The sequence below is a fragment of the Erpetoichthys calabaricus genome, chromosome 5 (assembly GCF_900747795.2).
Source record: "Erpetoichthys calabaricus chromosome 5, fErpCal1.3, whole genome shotgun sequence".
NCBI classification, from domain to species: domain Eukaryota; kingdom Metazoa; phylum Chordata; class Cladistia; order Polypteriformes; family Polypteridae; genus Erpetoichthys; species Erpetoichthys calabaricus.
The window spans coordinates 249,968,027-249,989,713 of record NC_041398.2 but is presented as its reverse complement, the minus strand read 5'-3'; the positions used below and the strand labels follow the sequence as shown (position 1 = coordinate 249,989,713).

The following is a 21,687-nucleotide window of genomic DNA, read 5'->3' as shown; positions in this document are numbered from 1 at the left end:
GTCCAGATCCAACCCCTCCTGAAAGTCTGTAATTTTAGGGTCACTGGTCTGAAGCCGTTAGGTGAAGATGTGCCTTATTTGGGACTGAAACAATGCAGGTTTCCCACAGCAGTGGCACTTTCAGGAGCCTCAGTGACAGAGGACACCACAAAGACGGTCAGCACGGGCCTTAAGACCTTGTGGGCTGGCTCCATCTGGTCCAATGGCTCTTCCTGTGTATGGCCTTTTCGGTCTGAGGAGTCGTCCCTGGCACCACACCTGTTGAAGTGGTAGGAGTTGTTGATGCAGTTTGGATGGTGTGGGGGGGATTGGCCATTGGAAGAAGATGGAAGTGGAAGAAGGGGAAAATCTATTAAAAAAACTGGTTCAGGGTCTTACCTTTGTTCACATTTCCCATTAGCACTTGAGCTCTGGTTTGCTAGAGCACAGTAATGACACCCAGTCTGTTCCAAACATCCTACATGCTATTCTGAGTGAGCTTGTTTTCTATTTTTAGCTCCTTCATTATCCGGAATAGAAGCTATACAAGATGGACTCCACTTGAGAAGCAGGATATTAGGGAACAGCTGTATGAACCCCTTCAAGCTATTACCACCAACACCGATATGCGTAAAATTCTAATTTCATTACTCATAATTAACAAAAGTTGAGCACAGTTCAGATGCAAATGCAACAGACTTATAAAATGTGAAGAAAACAGCTTAAATTACTTACATCATTCCTAATGACCTCTCTTGAATCTGCCAAAAGATCCATCAGGCGAGACACTCCTAATGAAAGGAAAAATGTTTTACTCCAATATTATATTATTATTGTATTACATCATAAAGTTTCTCCATTCTGCATGAAAACATTAATTTTTTTTCTCAGCTATCACTACAAACTACAAGGGTTTTTCCTCTTCATCTTTTCCCACTTCTACATGGGGTTGATGACTACAAACTACTCTGCTGGGCCCTTGAGCAAGGCCCTTAACCTGTAATTGCTCCAGGGGCGCTGTACAATGGCTGACCCTGTGCTCTGACCCCAAGGGGTATGCGAAAACTAACAAATTCCTAATACAAGAAATTGTACAAGGCAAAATAAAGAATCAAAAAAAAAAAAAAAACACTACTACATGAGGTAAGTAACAAAACATTTTTTGTGGAGTATTCCATGAACTCTTTGAGGGCTGAATACATTTTCTGAAAAGCACACATAGCAATGGTTTCACACATACGTCAACATAAAACGTCTGTTGCTATGTGCTGTGGCTGCTGTTGGCGTATGTTCGGCATCTCGGGTGGCAGTGGCTGCGTGGGGGCACCTCAATGGTCAGCAGGAATGAATGAGGGCCAGCTGCCTGGCCGTCTTCGCACAGCAGGTGGGTGGCAGTTGCAGTGTGATGCAATCTGGTTTGTACCTCTTGACATCGTAAGTGGTGTTCCTACCAGGCAAATGCTTCTGTAGACACATCAGCTACACAAAAGTGTTTAGTGCCACGATCAGCTGATGCTGGTACCTCACTTTCGTTTTTGATATCCATCTCCAGATCACTTGCATCAAACTCGGAGTCCGACAAGTCAGGGTCCTATCCAACGAAATTACGTAAAACGTACATGGAGTATTTTGCTTTGCACATTCGCTTTGGTCTCTCGACAGATGTCGGTGTCATTTTAGAGATTGTTTGCTCTTCGCTACTCATGCATACGTAGGGAATCGAGGTTAAAATCAACAAATCTTTGTAACTTTCCTTCTAGTAAAGAGAGTCAAACTAAAATGTAAGGGTGAGTTTTGTCGTAGTTTACAGCGGATTACCGTCCTCTACTCCTGAATTTTGACAAAAGTCGACATCGGCATCTGAAAGAGTTAAAGCACAGTTTCTTCATTTATGGGTCATGACCCATTTGCTGCAGCTGGGTCACGTAATAGAACGTTGTATTTAATGGGAATGGGTTGCGTACGGTTTGCGAAGAGGCTCACAATGGGTTGCTGCGAGTTCATTAAACAGTCACTATCACTCTGCCTTGATGTTGGCGGCGCTACTGTAGGGGGAAACCCCATTGTGACTGTCGGAGGTGATTCACCCCCTGAATCTGATGGTCATCATGGGATGGGTCTCAAAGACACTAAAAAGGCCAAGATTAGGTCGCAAGGAAAAAAAAGTTTAAGAATCGCTGCTTTAAAGCACAAGTTTGCCGTTTTTCATGTTGAAGTTACTTGAAGAAATGAAAATGAGTCACAATACAGGAGGAGAAAACAATACCTAGAATGTGTGATAAAATAATCATTTCGAGTTTCCTTCTGTTACCACAAGAATGCCTCACAAACACGGGAGGCACGTTTTCTTCAATTGACCCATGAACCTTGAAACCCTATTATATGCTGCAAGAACAGACGAGGTATTTTTTAAAATTTATTAAAGAAACTCTTAACTTTAGAAGTGGGCAAAGTGGTGGCTCTGAGGCAAAGGATTTGCACTAGCAATCGGAAGGTTGTCGGTTCGAATCCCGTAAACGCCAAAAGTGATTCTACTTCGTTGGGCCCTTGAGCAAGGAAGGCCCTTAACCCCTTAACCGCCCTCTGCCGGATATATCCGGCACCGTTGTTTTATTGCTAACGCCATACTGCCGGAATTATCCGGCACATTTGCCTGTGGTTATGTGAATGCCTGGCAAGTAGTACAACTGACAGTTTGGCGTGGGTATTATTACTACGTTGTATTTCGACAACTCTGCGCTTGTATTGGCCGATCACGTGATGTGATTCGAAAGTGAAAGCTGTGAATATGGCGAAACGTAAACTGACTTCAAGTGAGGCTTTGCAGGCGATTTTGGACAGTTCTGATCATGATTGTAGCAGTTCTGAAGAAGATTTTAGTGACAATGATGAGCAGCAACGTGCGCTGCATGATACTGTGAATGAAGACGCATCGGATGACGGCGATGAGTGGGTGTATCCCCAGCATATCAACTGGACTGCTGCCCGAGGTGAACTACCTTTTCTGCATCCGTTTGAGGCAACGTGTGGCTTTATTGTTGATGTAAACAATTACACTGCTGAGCAGTTTTATGAGCTGTTTGTGTCACCTGATTTGATCAGACATTTTGTTCATCAGACAAATCTGTATGCAGCACAGTTTATTGAGAAAAATCCCAATTTACCTCCACATTCCCGTGTTCGTGCTTGGTTTGACACTGATGAAAATGAAATGAAAAAATTCATTGGGATTTTGATGTTGATGGGAATAATCAGAAAACCAGATATTGAGATGTACTGGTCTACAGATCCTATGTATGCAACACCTATTTTTGCAGCTGTCATGACACGTAACCGATTCTCTTTGCTGCTGAAATTCTTTCATTTGAATGACAACAGAAATGAGCCAGATAAGAAAGATCCAAACCGCGACCGCTTGTTCAAGCTACATCCTTTGATTGATCATTTATTTGAAGCATTTCAGTTGCCCTACATGCCAGGACCGTCAGTTGCAGTTGATGAAAGTTTATTGTTGTGGAAGGGCCGCTTACAGTTTCGACAGTATCTACCATTGAAAAGGGCACGGTTTGGTATCAAGATGTTTTGCTTAGCTGAGAATTCAGGTTACATTTATAGATTTCGTGTATACACTGGCAAAGAGGATCCTATGAGTAGTATTTCAGCAGTGTTGCCAGATGAATGTAAGGACTTTGGACTTTCAGAAAAACGCTGTCGTGTCTGTTCAAAGAAGGGTCAGCGTAGAGACGTCAAGACCTTCTGCTCAAAGTGTCCCAGCAATCCAGGACTTTGTGCAGTTCCCTGCTTTGGCCTGTGGCACAGCAAACTCAAATACTGGGAATGAAACTATGATTGACTGAACTACTTTTGACTTTTGAATTACTTTTGACTGTTCCGTTTTGTAGTAGACAATAAATCCAGAAGCCTGAGAAAAGGTACATTTTGTGTTTTATTATGTGTTTGCCCATTTCTAGAACTTGCACAACATTTAGTGGTCAATACTGCTTGAATAAATGTAAAAAATGTAAAAAAAATGTGAAAAAGTAAAAAAACGAAAATTGTTCAGATTTTGCCTGGCGTGGGGAATATTTAGGGAGTTGGCGGTTAAAGGGTTAACCTGCAATTGTTCCATCCTAGGTATGATGTTAATCTGCATCCAGCCCTGCATGTAGGCCCTCCAATCTGCAGGGGAAAAACCTGGGGGTTGGTGGCAGAGTTGGCACTCCAGCCACCATAAAAAAAACCTCCCACTGGTTCCATTCCATCTGAACTCGTGTGGTGCTGTGGTGTCACCTGTCGCATGACTGCACTGGGGATCCTGAGTTAGTTTGTCATGTGGTGGGTGCAGGAATATGCTCCATCAACGCCTGCTCCTAACCTCTTTCTCTAACTTTGGAAAATGAATATACAGTGAATATAGAAATTGAATTTGAAAAATGGCAGACTTCTCTTTTCAAGTTTAACTCAAAATGAAAAGATTTACTCTTACCCTGTGGGCTTTCAAGAATTATACTCTGGACCTGGGGGCACTGGTTCTTCAGCATGGCTGTAAGAAGTTTCACTCCGGGCCAACGGACGTGAAAGTCAAACTCCTGAGAAGATAAAGCTCATATTTACTGACAGCATTAAAAAAAAAACACATTACAGATGGACAGATAGATAGACAGACGTGAAAGGCACTATATAATGATAGAAAGAGACAGACAGACAGATGTGAAGGCACTATATGACAGACAGATGGACAGACTTCTTTATTGTTATTATGCATACACAACATTTTTTGTTGGTAGGACTCGGCTTCAAGGCCAAATACTTAAATACACAATACACTATAAATAATAAAATAAATATAAAAAGTATAAAAGACAGCAGCAATAAAACATCACCAAGTCCAGACTTTCCTGAGGTAGTACACCTGCAGAAACCAGTGATGTGTGTGCGTGGGTCTGCAGGGGAGGAATACCATCCGTTCGCCTACAGGAGGTACAGATCGACAGAGGATGGCGTCTCAATAGCACTTCACACAGCCCTGACTCATCTGCAGTGCCCTAACACTTATGTTAGGATGCTATTCGTCGATTTTAATTCAGCGTTTAACACCGTAATCCCGGACAAGATGGTACAAAAGCTTCATAATCTGGGTCTGTCCACATCGTTGCGTCTCTGGATCAGGGACTTTCTCACTAACAGGTCCCAGGTGGTTAGAACTGCAGATCGTACATCAGCCACACTGGTTTTGAACACAGAAACGCCACAGGGTTGTGTGCTCAGCCTAGCACGCTTCACGTTATTTACGCACGATTCCTCTGCCATCCATGCCACAAATATGGTTGTGAAGTTTGCGGATGATACGACCGTGATGGGTCTCATATCAGACAATGATGAGACTCACTACAGAGAGGAGATACAACACCTAGCACTATGGTGCTCAGCCAACAACCTTATTTTGAACACCAGCAAGACCAAAGAAGTCATTGTGGACTATAGGAGGTCCAGAAGAACAGAACATGCCCCTATATTCATATATGAGGAGGCTGTAATGTGTGTGGACAATATCAAGTTCTTGGGTATCCACATCACATCAGATCTGACTGGGTCTTTGAACACATCCCATCTGGTAAAGAAGAACAAAGACTCTTCTTACTCAGGAAGATGAAACGTGCTGGATTCTCCTCTCGGCTGCTCACCAACCTCTACAGATCTGCTGTAGAAAGCATTCTCTGTCACGGTATGACAGTGTGGTATGGCATCTGCACAGCACAGGACAGGACAGGAAGGACTTGGCACGAGTGGTGAGAACAGTACAGGGGATCGTGGGAAGTCCTCTCCTAGACCTGGACTGTATATGCTGGAAGGGTGCAGAAGAGGGCCAAATGTATAGCTGAGGATCTCACCCATCCGGGAAATTGACTGTGTGTACCACTGCCTTTGGGAAAGCGGTACAGAAACAAAAACACGTACCAGCAGACTGAAAGACAGCTTTTTCCCCAAAGGTGTGAAGTCCATCTGCCCCTGCCCACCGAGATGGAGATGGAAGCACTGCTTATCCCTTTTGAGTCGCCCGACAGTTTGTCACAATCGCTTCAAGGCTGACTGAAAGTAATTTTCCATGGCCTCACCGAACTCTTTCCACATCCAAGTTTTTGCTTCCGCAACTGTCACCAACACACTCCATTTGGCCTGTCAGAACCTGTCAACTGCTTCTGGAGTCCCCTTCAATATGATAGCCCCCTTTAACACTGATGTCCACCACCCTGATTCAGAGTTTACTGCCAGGACAGGTACCAATGACCTTATGTCCACAGCTCAGCGTAGCTGCCTCAGCCACCAACTATGGCCCATCCAGGTTCAATGTCACCTGCCTCTCTCAGAATGGAGGTGCAAATTGAAGTTCTCCTGGGTGGCTCACTATATGTTTGGGTCTGTCTGACCCGTCTGTCATTTTCTACTGGCGATAGACAAGAAAGCTAAAGGCACTATAGACAGATAGACATGACAGACAGACAGACACTTTATTAATCCCCAAGGGGAAATTCACACACTCCAGCAGCAGCAGCATACTGATAAAAACAATATTAAAGAGTGATAACAATGCAGGTATAACAGACAATAACTTTGTATAATGTTAACGTTTATCCCCCTGGGTGGAATTAAAGAGTCGCATAGTGTGATGGAGGAACGATCTCCTCAGTCTGTCAGTGGAGCAGGACGGTGACAGCAGTCTGTCGCTGGAGCTGCTCCTCTGTCTGGAGATGATCCTGTTCAGTGGATTCTCCATGATTGACAGGAGTCTGCTCAGCGGCCGTCGCTCTGCCACAGATGTCAAACTGTCCAGCTCCATGCCTACAATAGAGCCTGCCTTCCTAACCTTATTGTCTAGGCGTGAGGCGTCCCTCTTCTTTATGCTGCCTCCACAGCACACCACCGCATAGAAGATGGCGCTTGCCACAACCATCTGATAGAACATCTGCAGCATCTTATTGCAGATGTTGAAGGACGCCAGCCTTCTAAGAAAGTATAGTCGGCTCTGTCTTTTCAGGCACAGAGCATCAGTATTGGCAGTCCAGTCCAATTTATCTGATTCAACTTGTAACCAGAAAATGATCAGATGGCAGCTCAGCCACTCTCGCGTCCATGACATATGGTGGCAGATCTGATGACATGACTACAAAATCGGTCAGCAATTTATAGCCTAGGGCGCTCTGGGATCAAGTGCACTTATGAACACCCTTATGCTAGAACATGGTATTCGTTATGGACAAACCAATAACCTCAAACCACTGGGTGCACTTCAGTAAGGCCATTCCTACCAATCACACCCTTCCTGGTTTTACTGTTGTTGCCCATGTAAGTGTTAAATGTCCCCCAGTAGAGTGACACACTCCCCAGAGGAAGCACCTTCCAGCACTCCCACCAAGGTCTCCAGGAAGGCCAAATATTCTGAGCAACAGGTCAGCATACAAGCACAGATAAGAGTCAATGCCACTCTCCTGACTCAAAGTCGCAGGGAGGATAAATGCCAACGTACATGTGCCAGGCCAGGGTGCTGTAAGGAATGTAATTAGTAAAGTCTGTAACTGCATTTTGCCTAAAAACTTGTCACAGCACTCTGGGTTTGCACTCTTACCACATTCCTGGATGTAAGTGCATTGCCACTTTGAAGTGCAGATCCCCAAAGGTTGGTAGTGAAAGAATAAGCGAACAAGAGCAGCCACTCAGGTGTGACAACTGTGGGTCTACAGGAAGAGAGTCTGTGCATTTGATGAAAGGGGATTACGCTTTAAGGAGAGGTGACCCCAAAAGCCATTTAATGATAAAACACCAAGCATTTGTAGAGAGGGTGACAAGGACTTAGCTAATGCAGTAATACAAAAGCATACAACATACACACACAAAAAGAAACTCTTGCCAATTCCACACTACTTACCTCTAACAGGGACAACAAAAGGGTCACATTGTCTTGGTTTTTGATGAATATCTCTGTAAACTGGTTGCCCAAATCATCAGGCTGTTTCTGTGAACTCTCCTCTGACAAGACAAAAAAAAAAAAAACAAAGTTTAAAACAATCATACAAAAAAAATGGAGACGTCATTGACAACAAGAAATAAAGGGAACAAACTGAAGCACCCAGGATTAAAACAAAAAAAAAAAAAAAAAAAAAAAAACAGGAGCCCCCTTCTGTGCACACAACATATTCGGTGTTATTGACAGTTGTTAAGTAATTACAAACATTTAATAGGAGCCCCTCAGCCTCATTTCAGGTAGTGATATGTCCAACCAACCCTGTTTGTAACATTTCACATGGCCCTCTCAATCCCACTCTACTCTGCCAAGGAATGGGGCAGAACTCTTCAATGCTGGAGGATTCATGACAAGACGTAACTTAGTGAGCAGGGGCCTCATGCATAATGCCGTGCGTAGAATTCGCACTATAACATGGCATAAGCACAAAAGCGGAAATGTGCTTATGCACAAAAAAATCCAGATGCATAAATCTATGCGAACGCCAACTTCCACGTTCTTCTGCTACATAAATCCCGGTCAGCGTGAAAATTAACGCACGTGCAGTCGCCTGCTGTCCCGCCCCAACTCCTCCCAGAATTACACCTCTTTGAATATGCAAATCAATATAAATAGCCCTTAAGCTCAGCTTTCTGTGAAAATACAATGGCAAAAGTACGAGGGAAAATAGAAGAATTTCAACTAATACCAAGTGGAGGCAAAGAAAAATGTACTATTTGTTGGTTTATACAGTGGTATAAACAACAAAAGGAAATTGATCGAGTGACATAGTGTGTCGGAGAAACTCGAAAGCTCAAGTTCACAAAGTCGCACAGTGCCCGAAATAAAAAAGAAGTTGTTCGATATCAAAGTCTCCGTGAAAAGGCGAGTTGTAGCCCACCGTCTGAGTGTCATATGAAAGCTTATTAGGGTACAGAGAAAAAAAAAAAAAAATAGGGACACAGTGAGAAAAAAGCATTAAATGTCAACTTTAATCTCGAAATTTCCACTTTAATCACGTAGTTTATTTTGTCATTAAAGTAGAACATCATAAACTTCATCTTAAAATCTTTTAATTTACCAGTTTCTTAATCCCATCGTAACTAAAGTAGAAGATCAAATACAAAACAAAGCTATGTGCGTGAATCACTACGTGCTTCCGGGCTTTCTCTTCCTCCGACAGGACACAAAATCCATTACATTCGAGATATTACAGCTCTCTGAATAATTAAAATACTGATAAGTATATGTGATAGGAGTTAAAGCATGTTATTAAACATGGGAACACGGTGGCGCAGCAACTGTTCACGTCTCACGCAAGATGCTTGCTGCGCCATGCGCGACCTTCGATGAAATAATTTAATGTAGCAGTACTGTCTCTTTCAAACGTACTAACCCCCAATTCCTGTCCTTACTTTTCTTTCTCCAAATATCCAATCGCCACACAATCAGCTCTGTAATAGACGTTAAACCATCTGTAAGCTTAGAACGCCGATTCTTCAAAACTTTTAATGAACATTGAAATATCTTTGCAATGTTTAATTATTCTATCCATCTATCCTTCCAGTGTCACGCCAGCCACAGCAAGAATACAGCGCGAGGCAGGAACAATCTGTAAACGAAGCTCCAGCTCCTTGCTGGCACTGCGGCACTGTGTAGTTAAAGTTAGGTTTATCTGTTTAATATAATAAACATATTTTGCTGCATTTCATCTTAAAAATAATATCGTCATCATATGTAAATACACACTTTATAAAGTGACTCAGGTTGTGCAATATTACAACTGTATCGCAAGTTTACAGTGAGGTGATTGTACTTATAAATACAAACAGTTCTACAAGGAGCATTTCATGGACTGATTGAGTGCGTTTAGAGCTCTTGGGATGAAACGGTTTGTGAACTGTGAGGTACGTACAGGAAAGACTGAATCGTTTGCTGTATGAAAGCAGTTCAAATAGACAGCACGGCTAAGGCAGCATGTGCTTGATGCTGTATACCGATAATTCTCTTTCCGATCAGCTGCTGTTGATCTGTGATTCACACTCCGATACAGTGCTATAAATACTCCAAGTGGTGCAGTGAGAGTAATATGGAAAAAGATGATCTGCTGTGGGAACCCCTAACGGGAGCAGCTGAAAGAAGAAGAAGAAGAAGAAGAAAGGTGCAGTGAGAGTAACAACGGTAAAGCAGTTATGGTATTTGGAATAGTTTGACCATTCTGTCAACCATTATACTGTTACAGGTTAATTACAATCATATGCATTAAACTAATAAATAATATGCAGTTAATTTTAGTCTATTTATAAAGCCGCGTCAGCGATGTGGATCTGAAAAAGAAAGGGTAACCACACAGGAACAGTAGCACTGCTTTGATGCTGGGTGCTGCCAGTCTGCAAAACCGAGTGGAGAACTTGCGTATGACAGGGTATGAGCTACCGTGGAAATGTGCGTTGGTTTACGCCAAGTTTAGGTTTTATACATCGCGATTTGAGAATGCAAACGTTCTTACGCAACATTTTTGTGCGCACGCACCGTTTATACATGAGGCCCCAGGTGTCTACAGATAGCAAGGCTGAATGTCTAGCTGGTGGGGATGTCAAAAGTGATGACTGCAGTGGCTGATCCCGTCACAGGAGTATATAAGATTGCATGAATAGAAATTGCAGGGCATGTCAAATTAGACAACTCTGTGACGACTTTTCAAAGCAGTTTTGCAAGCAGGACCCCAATAACATGCTGCCTCATGGAGCCTGTAGCCATGCAAAGGTTTATGCTAGTGGCGAGTTTAGCTGTAACATTTTCCTCCTTTTCTTATTAATCTTTTCCATTCTGTTGTGGTGCATAAAACATCAGACAGACAAACCTCTGTTTGCAAGGTCCAAAATATCCACGTTCCTTATTCATCCTTGTTGAATTATATGCATTGTACTTCCAGATGTGCACTCATTGGCTAACTATTCTCAAGCACAAAGAGCCTGCCACTACAATGGGTTTTGTTGGGACAAGTTAAGACTATTTGGACTGAATAGCTGGGTATATCAGACTACACGACCGCTAAGACTACGTAATTGAAGTCTGTGACTGAGAAGTCATGGAATGTGACATAGCTGTGAGCACAACAGTTTTTCTCTTGGTTCGTGAAGTGCTGCGGAAACTGGACAAAGCAGGCACAAACTTAGAAGTTATTGTGATGACAGATGGAATCATTCTCTACTTATATGGCACGGAGAGATATGAATACACTCAACATAGGGACTAAGGGTCAGGCATGTGAAAGTAAATCCAGAAATAGTCAGCCATTTTCATTTCCAAATAAGCCTACCTAGAATTGGAAAGTAAAGAACCTGCAATGGAATGTGTAAGAGATGTGGGCACAACTTAAACAAAGGTTTAAAGACCTGAAAAGACAGAGACAGACAGACAGATCTATTTGCACCAGGTGCATATGTGGAGGTACACAAGACAATTTCAGATTTGAAGAGCAGGAATTAAGTGGAGGTGATAAATTCTGGGCCAAAAAGGGTAAAGGCTTTTATGGGCACATAAAGCACAATGGCAGGTTGAAGTGGTGCTCTGTGATGAAATCATGGAAGGCATACAGTCGAAGTGGACAGTTTACCTCCATCCAATTATGGTCAATTCTTTAAAACTCACTTTATAAGCCCTCCACGGATTTCATAGTCAAGTCAAGTTGGGGAGCATGCACTGGTACACTGCGTTGCCACACCACACTATACAACAAAACAGCTCAGGATCCCGGTTGGCAACCCCCCAGGTAGACACGCGGCCCAGTCCTACCCTCCGGAACTGACCCTCTATCTGCTGCAGCCAGGTGTTACGTGGGCGACCCCTTGGCTTGGTCAAGCCACTTGGGTCACCAACAATGAGGATCTTATGAGCCGGATCACCGTAAGGGAAACGCACCACATGGCTGTAGTGCCGTAACTGACACTACCTCACAATGCAGGTCATGTGCCTCATTCGGGACTCCATGAGCAACCGCTCATTCGACACAAAGTCAAACCAACGGTACCCAAGGATTTTCCGGAGAGACACAGTACCAAAGTCGTCCAGTCTTCGTCTCAGGTCACTGGATAGCGTCCATGTCTCACAACCATATAGTAAGACAGGAAGCACCAGGACTCTAAAGATTTGGACCTTGTCTTTTGTTGAGACATCGGGAGCGCCACACACCCCTTTCCAGCGACCTCATGAGCCCCCATGCTCTCCCAATCCGTCTACTGACTTCACAGGAAGAGTCACCAGAGACATGAATGTCACTGCCAAGGTAAGTAAATCTCTCAACAAGGTCAACATTTCATAGTAAACTATAAATCTGGCATATCATTTAAGACACCTACTTTGTGCAGGGCAAATGTTTGCTTTTTTTCCACCTGTGTTCACAGACCTTACAGTTCTTAACTTTTTATTGGACTATATCACAATTCCAGTGTGTCACAAGTTTACATACACTTTCTTAATATTTGGTAGTACTGCCTTTAAATTGTTTAATTTTGGGTCGCCTTCCACAAGCTTCTGATAATAAGTTGCTGGAATTTTGGCCCATTCCTCCAGATGGGACTGGTGTAACTGGGATAGGTTCGTAGGCCTCCTTGCTCGCACACGCTTTTTTTGTTCTGCCCACAAAATTTTCAAATCAGCTTGAGGTCAGGGCTTTCTGATGGCCATTCCAATACCTTGACCTTGTCCTCCTTACACCATTTTGCCACAGCTTTGGTTCACCAGAAGACCCACTTGTGACAGCTTGAACTTCCTTGCTGATCTGTTGAGATGTTGCTGCAGTATGTCTCCCATCATTTTCCTTCCTTATGATGCCATCTATTTTGTGAAGTGCAGCAGTCCCTCCTGCAGCTCCCCACAACACAATGCTCCCACACCCATTCTCGATGGTTAGGATGGGGTTCTTTGGCTTGCAAGTCTCACCCTTTTCCCTCCAAACATAACGATGGTCATTATGGCCAAACAGTTTAATCGTGGATTCATCAGACCATTTATGGCATTTCTCAAGAAGGTAAGATCTTTGTTCACATGTACCGTTGCAAACTGTAGCTTGGCTTTTTTTTGGCGGCTTTGGAGCAGTGGCTTCTTCCTTGCTGTTCAGCCATTCAGGTTATGTTGATGTCGGACTCATTTGACTGTGGATAGAGATACTTGTCTACCAGTTTCCTCCAGCATCTTCCCAAGGTCCTTTGCTGCTGTTCTCGGATTGATTTGCACTTTTTCGTGCCAAAGTCTGTTCTTCTCTAGAAGACAGAAGGCTGTGTGGTCCCATGGTGTTTATACTTGCATACTATTGTTTGAACAGATGGAAGTGGATTCTTCAGGTGTTTGGAAATTGTTTCCAAAGATGAACCAGATTTGGGGAGGTCCACAGTTTTTTTTTTTCCCCCTGAGGTTTTGGCCGATTTCTTTTGATTTTTCCATTATGTCAAGCAAAGAGGCAGGGAGTTTGATGGTAGGCCTTAACATACATCCACATGTTGACTCCAATTAGGCTAATTGACTATCAGGAGCTAATTGTCTAATTGCCTAAAGGCTTGACATCATTTTCTGCAATTCTCCAAGCTGTTTACAGGCATAATTAAAGTGTATATAAACTTGTGACAAAAGTAAGAACAAATGATAGCATGTCATCTATAAACTTTCCAGAGGAATCTAACGCTCTACTCCAAGACTCTGTCCACGATACTCTGGTTCCATTTTATAACTGCGTTTTTAAAGCAAAACTGATCTCTGTCCACACTACCGTTTTCACATCGATTACAAAACTATTTCCGACAGGACTAAAAACTGAAAACAAATATGATAGCACCATTTGTCTACACTGGACATGTGAGCATCGGCAGAAGAGGAAGTGTCTTTCATTTACATGTGGAGGAAAGCGATGGCAAGGACGACAAAAATAAAAAACAGACTGAAATACGCAATGCACTATTGTTCACTCTCTCACATTGAGTCATTCAAGTGAAGTTATCAGTATTTACTATCAGTTATTATTGAATTTATAATTCTATTATCATATAAATGATTTGGATAGAAATATAAACCACAAGCTGGTTAAGTTTGTAGATGATTCCAAGCTGGGTGGATAGGCAGATAATGGAGAATTTATTGAATCATCACAGAAGGACTTGGGCAGATGAAATTAACTGTCAGTAAATGTAAAGGATTACATGTAGGAAGTAAAACTGTGAGCTCTGAATACGCAATGGGAGGTGTGAAAATCAAAAGACCACCTTACGAGAAGGACTAAGGAGTCGTAGTTGGCTCAACACTCTTAAGTGCCAGACAGTGGGCGTTGTGGCTCTGTGGCTAAAGGACCTGGGCTGGTAGCTTGAAGGTTGCCAGGTTGAACCCCGGCAGTGACAGAGGGAATGCTACTCCGTTGGGACCTTGAGCCAGGTCCTAAACCTGCAAGTGCTCCAGGGGCACTCGGAGTACATATAGCTGACCCTGCACTCTCGACCATTGTATAAGGTGATTAAAGGATCAATTAAAAAAAAAAATATCAGAAGCCATTAGGATGAATAACAGTTTTGTTGCATTAATTCAGCATTTGCACTTTTTTACTTCTGTTTTATTTTTATCTTATGTCACCAACTATGGCAAATTTGGTTTTGCTTAAGTTGAGGTTATACTGTACTTAAGTGCTTTCCAAACTCGGTCCCGGGGACCAACAGAAGCTGCAGGTTTTTGTTCCAATCAGTTTCTGGACTCCTGAGCTAATTAAGTGAACTATTATATCCCAAGTTTTGTGTTTTGGGAACAATATAGAAATTAGAAAACGAAGTTTGGTAAATATAAATAAATTAATTAAAATGTACCAAACAGTTATATGGAAATAATGTATTTTCTTTCTCTTTATAACAACTAGGGGGCTTCGCTCGCCAACCCCCGGGTTTGGCTAACCGGATATACAATTTAAAGAGATTGTTTCTTTAATGGGAATTCTTACAAATTCATTATTTTCTCTTTTACTTTAAGACTTCAGTAAAAACAATATTTGGAATTAACTTTTCTTCAAGATCGCATTGAATTTTGATTCCATGTTTGGACTTGCATCATGACACTGCAACATTTAATTGCCCGTGAGTGAATATCGTTTCTTTTTCTCTAACAAATAAACTGACTTTTTCGAATGTTTGTCCCTATGATTTGTACTGTTATTTCACGGAGTAATAATTTCTGTTTGTTAGCACTAATTTGATCTTTACTATCAGTTTTTTGAGACTTCAATTTTCAGTACTTTCATAATCGCTAACCTGCTCTGCATGAGAATCGCACCAACGTTTTTGAACCTCTTTATGACGTTCTACTTTGTCTTCTACTCTTTGTCTTTTATTTCTGACCTTGCTTGGATCAGTTAGGTTTTCAATTTCACTTGGTCGGGGATGATTAGTACAGTTGTAAGTAGGGCATGACTTGAAAGAATCTCATGTTAAAAGTCCCTGCGAGACAGTCTGGGGACAACAACAATCATAATCTCATCTTTTAATTCTTGTGGATAGGCCTCTTCATTGGGAAGAAACGCTACTTTTCCCTGATGGCAACACGAATTAGACGATCTACAAGTCTTAAAGTTTAAATCTGAATATATTCAATCTCTTTTCGCTGTTCCATTATTTCACCAAGTAATAATTTCCGTTTCATTTTTTTGAAACTTTTGAATTTTAGTACTTTCATTATCTCTAACCTGCTCTGCATGTGTTACCGCGCCAACATTTTTGAATTCTTTACAACGTTCTACTCTTTGTCTTTAATTTCTGGCCCCAGGAGTGGACTCATCTCGCGGGAAGTACAAGTGTCTCTCGGAGAAAATCACGTCTCGTCTCTCTTCCCAAGATTTTATATATATATATATATATATATATATATATATACACACACACACACACACACACACACACACACACACACACTGCCTGGCCAAAAAAAAAGTCACCACCTGGATTTAACTAAGCAAATAGGTACGAGCCTCCTATTGGATAATTATTGCATGGGCGATTTATCTTTCAGCTGGCAACAAGTTATTTAACCCCAACTGGTGCAATGATTTGCTTCTCATTTCTTAAACAACCATGTCGAAAGACACATCTCATGGTCGTGGAAAAGATGTTAGTCTGTTTGAAAAGGGTCAAATCATTGGCATGCATCAAGCAAAGAAAACATCTAAGGAGATTGCAGAAACTACTAAAATTGGGTTAAGAACTGTCCAACGCATTATTAAAAACTGGAAGGATAGTGGGGACCCATCGTCTTCAAGGAAGAAATGTGGCCGGAAAAAAATCCTGAATGATCGTGATCGGTGATCACTTAAACGTTTGGTGAAATCAAATTGAAGAAAATCAATAGTAGAACTAAGGTCTATGTTCAGCAACAGATTGTGCTCCAAGAATGAGGTCTGCTGACTACCTGAATATACTGAATGACCAGGTTATTCCATCAATGGATTTTTTCTTCCCTGATGGCACGGGCATATTCCAAGATGACAATGCCAGGATTCATCGGGCTCAGATTGTGAAAGAGTGGTTCAGGGAGCATGAGACATCATTTTCACACATGGCTTGGCCACCACAGAGTCCAGACCTTAACCCCATTGAGAATCTTTGGGATGTGCTGGAGAAGGCTTTGCACAGCGGTCAGACTCTACCATCATCAATGCAAGATCTTGGTGAAAACTTAATGCAACACTGGATGAAACTAAATCTTGTGACACTGCAGAAGCTTATCAAAACAATACCACAGGGAATGCGTGCCGTAATCAAAGCTAAAGGCGGTCCAACGAAATATTAGTGTGTGTGACCTTTTTTTTTGGTGGCGACTTTTTTATTGGCCAGGCAGAGTGTGTGTGTGTGTGTGTGTGTATATATATATATATATATATATATATATATATATATATATATATATATATATATATATATATATATATATATATATATATATATATATTCTTGATTTTCATTCTACTTTTCTAGGTGTTCTAATTGTTTAATTAATCCATTATTTACTAATTAGTGGGTCTGACACTAAAGTAGTTGCAGCCTTTGATTATTCCGTGTTGTTTGCCTGGGTGTCTGCTCTGCTTGTTTTTAATTGTTATTAATAAAATACAATGAAGAGGGAAAATGGCACAGAGAAAGGACAAAATAGAATTAAATCAACAAAAGACAGTTAAGCACTTAAATCTAGAGCAAAAGCAGAAATATTTCTAAATGTAAAAATCATGCTGCTGTGCTTTTCTGAATGTAGAATAAGAGGGGAAAAAAAAATACCAACTAATTAAATGAGATGAGTGTGATCACATGAAGCTGGTTGGAACAAAAACCTGCAGCCACAGTGGGTCCCCAGGACCGAGTTTGGGAAGCACTGCCGTACTTCGTTTGGCAAAGGTATTTAATATTTGTCCATGGAATACAGAATCTTATATATAAACGTCTATGTGTGGAACTGTGTGTGCCCCTGTCTAGCCCGGAAGTGCGGGGCAGCCCGTTAGTGTGATGCTACAGCGTGAAGCGCAAAGAAAGAGACTGTCGCCAAACTGAAACCGAAAGGCGCTAATACACAAGCGAGGTGAGCACATTGTTAAAACGAAACCTCAGAGGAGAGAAAAACTTGCTTAGCCACTGATAGACAATGGAGGCGAGCACGTCAGCAAAATGAAACTGACGAGGAGCTGCCAATACACAACCAATGGGATTAATTGATTGATTGATTCATGGTTTCTAGGAGCCCAGGCTTTTTACAGTTCGGGCTTAAACAGCTAGCTAGCTTATATTTATCAACAAAATCGCCTAAAGAAGTTGCATTACAAAACAGCTTCACTTATCCTTGTTCTAGGTGCTACTAATCTGGTGGTCTTTGAATGTTCTGTATTATTTATACTTTTTGCACATACCGCAGAGACATGGTCTGTTCACCATTTTGATAAAAGAAATATGGTGGAAAGCAAAATATTAAAATATTAGTACGGCTTACTGACAATCGATGGCTTAAAAGAGGCTGATTATTTGTCAATTAGCATTAGCTAACTACAAACGTACAGTTTTCACAATCAGGTTAATGAAATGAGGAAAAAAAACGGGTGACATCCAAGAGACCATGTCCTAGAATTATGTTTATCTTTAAAAACTAGTTTCTTTAGCATTAGGTACAAAATGCATTAGGCCAGGTTAATCTGACTTTTAAAATTGTGTTAAAACTCCCACAACCCTAAAAAGGCACACTCACAAGTTTATCACACTTACAAACAGCCATAGTTATTAAAAAAAATAAATAAATAAATAAAAAAGGTCATGCACAATTAAATGAATTACCTTCAGATTCATCTGCAAAATTATACATGAAAAAAAGAAACAGAAAAATCAGAGAAATTATTGAAGTAAATCACAAAACAATGAGATGCATTCATGAATTTTCTAACAATTCAATTTCTGAACTCGTTTACTCCATCATATACAGTAGTTGAGGGACAGTGAAGCTGAAGGAACACTGGATGGGGTGCAGTTCCATAAGGGTCACCCAGTCGCATGTCAGGTCAGTTTAAAAAGTTGATAATACACTCCGAAGTGCGCACTGTGGGTTTGTGAAAGGAAACCGGACTCGGCATAGTAAACCGGTGCAGAGGACCAGGTCCGGGTTTGAGGTTCAAGCAAGTGACATTCCCATTTGATTCACTACTTCAATATCAAGTGTAACAAAACACAACAACAGCTTTAATTTCTATAACAGATGGTGTATCTTCTGCCACCATTTTAATAAAAATCAAGTACCTTGTTCCTCCTCTTCACCGTCGTTTGAGATTATGTTATACAGAGTGTCCAACGCATAGCCAATGATCTCAGAGTCTGATCTGAATTAAATTAAAGAAAAAAGAAAAAAAAAAAGACTTCATTAGTGCTATCAGCGGAGTTTTACTGACGTACTGTACAGGTATACAGGTGCTCCATCACCCCAGCCACATCACCTTTATATTAAAATGCGACAATAGGTTGTTTCTTTGTTTTTTTGTTCTTTTTTTAATAAAAGCTAGGGCACTTCGCCTGCCAACCCCTTTCCCCCCCTGTCAGCGGCCACTCTCCGAAACCCCTCTTAAACAGTGATACAATGGGAAACAAATAATTTTTTTTTAACTCCTCTTTGCTCGAGCAGCTGCTGATGTGCTGCTGCTGCCCTCATGCGGCATCTGCAATTCGCTCACCTACCCCTCCACCCCGTTGTGAAGAGGGGGAGCTGAGCGCACCACAAGGAGACGCAACCGCTCCTCCGAAAACCGCTCTTAAACGGTGATACATTAGGAAACAAGTAACAGAGACAGATAGATAGATAGATAGATGTGAAAGGCACTATATGATGATGATAGAGAGAGAGAGAGAGAGATAGATGTGAAAGGCACTATATGATGATGATGATAGATAGAGAGATAGAGATAGATAAGGAAAGGCACTATATGATAGATAGACAGATAGGCGCCATATAAGATAGATAGAGAGATAGATAGAGAGATAGATAGAGAGATACTTTATTAATCCCAAGGGGAAATTCATAATAAATTCACTAACCCTAATTTAATGACCTCCTTTTTGGGTGAGAAGCTGTTGGCTTGTTGCTGTGTGCCGTGTGATCTGCATTTTGTGCGGAGCTGCAAACACTTAAAAGCCGATCTATTCAATCTCTTTGATCTCTTTTCGCTGTTCCGTTATTTCCCAAAAGTAATATTTTCACTTTGTTTATGCTAATGCGATCTTTACTCTCATTTTTGGAGATTTTCAGAATTTTCTTACTTCCATTATCTCTAACCTGCTCTGCACATGTATCACAGGACTTGCGTCTGAAGGTTGTAAGTATGACATGACTTGTCCATCTCGTGGGAAGTGAATGTCTCCCTGTACATCTTTTTCTCTTCAAAAGATCACGTCTCGCTGCCGGGAAAAAGTCTTGTCTCGTTGCAATTTTTTTTTTTATAATAGAGAGAAATGCTTCACTTTAGAACACAATTTTTCATTTGGTAAATTAGTATATACCATGATTGTGAAGAAATAACTAACATGAAAAATAAACTTCTCTTTTCATTATGTAATATGTCTACATAAAGTTTAGGGACGCTCCTATTCCTCCATACTTGTGTCACTGGTACCATGATATGCACTCACATGTTAGGTGGAGTGTTCCTTGAAATTAAAAAGAATAAATCTCACCTGTCTGTCTGTAATATCTGCAACAGGTAACTCATAGCTTGAGTGCCAACTTCAATTCGATATTTCTGCAAGAAGAAACAAAAAAGAAAAAGGAATCATATTAACTTTACTGAGTTCTGCTAGATGAATAATACAACAGAATAAATATGTAATATGTTCAGAAAGTATTGGGACCCACTTAACATTCTGCATACTTTATCGTGTTGGTAGATTTCATTTAAAATTGATAAATTTGCCATCCCCACCCCATTAATCAAGCCACACTCAGTAATACATAATGACAAAGTGAACACGTCTTCTGAAAGGTTTGCAGATTTATTAAAAATCAACTGAACTCTCTCATTCATATAAGTACTCAGACCCTTAACACTAGAATTACCAGAGTCTATGAAAAAACTCGCAGATCTGGCCCACCTTAAAACCGTTCTCACCTCTCTTTTGTCTTCTAAATGTGCCGATTAAGACGAGCAGCAAAAAGCCGGCTATTCCATCCCCCACCATCACAAAACGTTCACTAAGTTTTCCCAGCTCATGCCTTGTTTGATTATCTGGGAGTGACTGAACTGGAGTTTTAGAGTGGAAATAATAGATCGTTATTTGAAACACACGCATTTCATGTGTGTTCCGTTTCTACAGTAATCTGTGTGAACACATTGTTAAAACAGAAACTTTTTCATATTTTAGTAATAAATGTTACAAAATGTAGGCATAAACTATAGAATGTGTGAAGCCTGACGGCCAAACATCAAATAAACACTTTCACAAAAGGTTCAAGGCTGTAACAACACCTTCCGTGGCGTAATGCTGAGATTTGCTGACTCAGAGCACAGCAGCCCTGCCGTGCTGTTGAGACCCGAGTTCGCTTCCCCGCTGGGTAGGATGTGTTTTTTTTTTCTTTGTAGCCTCAAACGGACATAAAATTTATAAACTGGTATGCACTGTAAATCGTCAAGTCTAAAATGTCAATTGCGGTTATTTGTTGATTATTTCATGCTTTGTTACTTAGAGTCAGAACAGGAGCTTACTCAACTTCTGATCCGACTCTAAGTAACAGCACCAGTATAAATCACACCCAATCTGACGCTGTTCGTTTTCAAATAATATTGCATTACTTCGACGATGTCTTCTGATTGGTACTGTTCGCGTCATAAAATGATTTCTTCAAAATGTCACATATATTTGTTTTGAGATAATGAATAGAGCTGCAAATTACAGGTGCTTGTTCAGTGTAATAGGAACCATAGCACAGAGAGGTGTGTACACTGCAACAAGTACACATGTCGTAAATGTAGGAAAGGCACTCCTTGGGTGAGCTATAGTGTGTCTTTATGTGAAAACAGCAGTGTCAGATGGGGAGTGTCTGATGATTGCATATAGCGCTGAAGTGACTGCTCTTTACTATGCTTTCCTCTGCATGTCCTGGAGTACAAAAGAAACAGCATACAGCAACATGTGGGGACTGGCAAGATTGGGGGAAAAAAACATGCAGTC

At 41.2% G+C, this 21,687-nt stretch overlaps 2 protein-coding genes across 6 annotated transcripts in view; both read right to left on the bottom strand.

The window, feature by feature from the left end:
• The window catches only part of pkd2 (polycystic kidney disease 2), a 913,849-nt gene that overhangs the window by 463,246 nt on the left and 428,916 nt on the right, over nt 1-21,687 (bottom strand). The window lies entirely within an intron of this gene.
• Nucleotides 1-21,687, bottom strand: part of uso1 (USO1 vesicle transport factor) — a 120,621-nt gene that overhangs the window by 70,096 nt on the left and 28,838 nt on the right. For 2 of the 4 annotated variants that reach the window (XM_028802766.2, XM_051928126.1), the window contains exons 3-8: nt 20,197-20,261; nt 18,772-18,851; nt 18,316-18,327; nt 7,904-8,004; nt 4,466-4,568; nt 715-770 (exon numbers count right to left, since the gene is read on the bottom strand). In XM_028802766.2, coding sequence (XP_028658599.1) covers nt 715-770; nt 4,466-4,568; nt 7,904-8,004; nt 18,316-18,327; nt 18,772-18,851; nt 20,197-20,261 — 417 coding nt within the window. The remainder of the gene's footprint in view (nt 1-714; nt 771-4,465; nt 4,569-7,903; nt 8,005-18,315; nt 18,328-18,771; nt 18,852-20,196; nt 20,262-21,687) is intronic. The other 2 variants (XM_051928125.1, XM_028802770.2) reach the window with 1 other exon arrangement.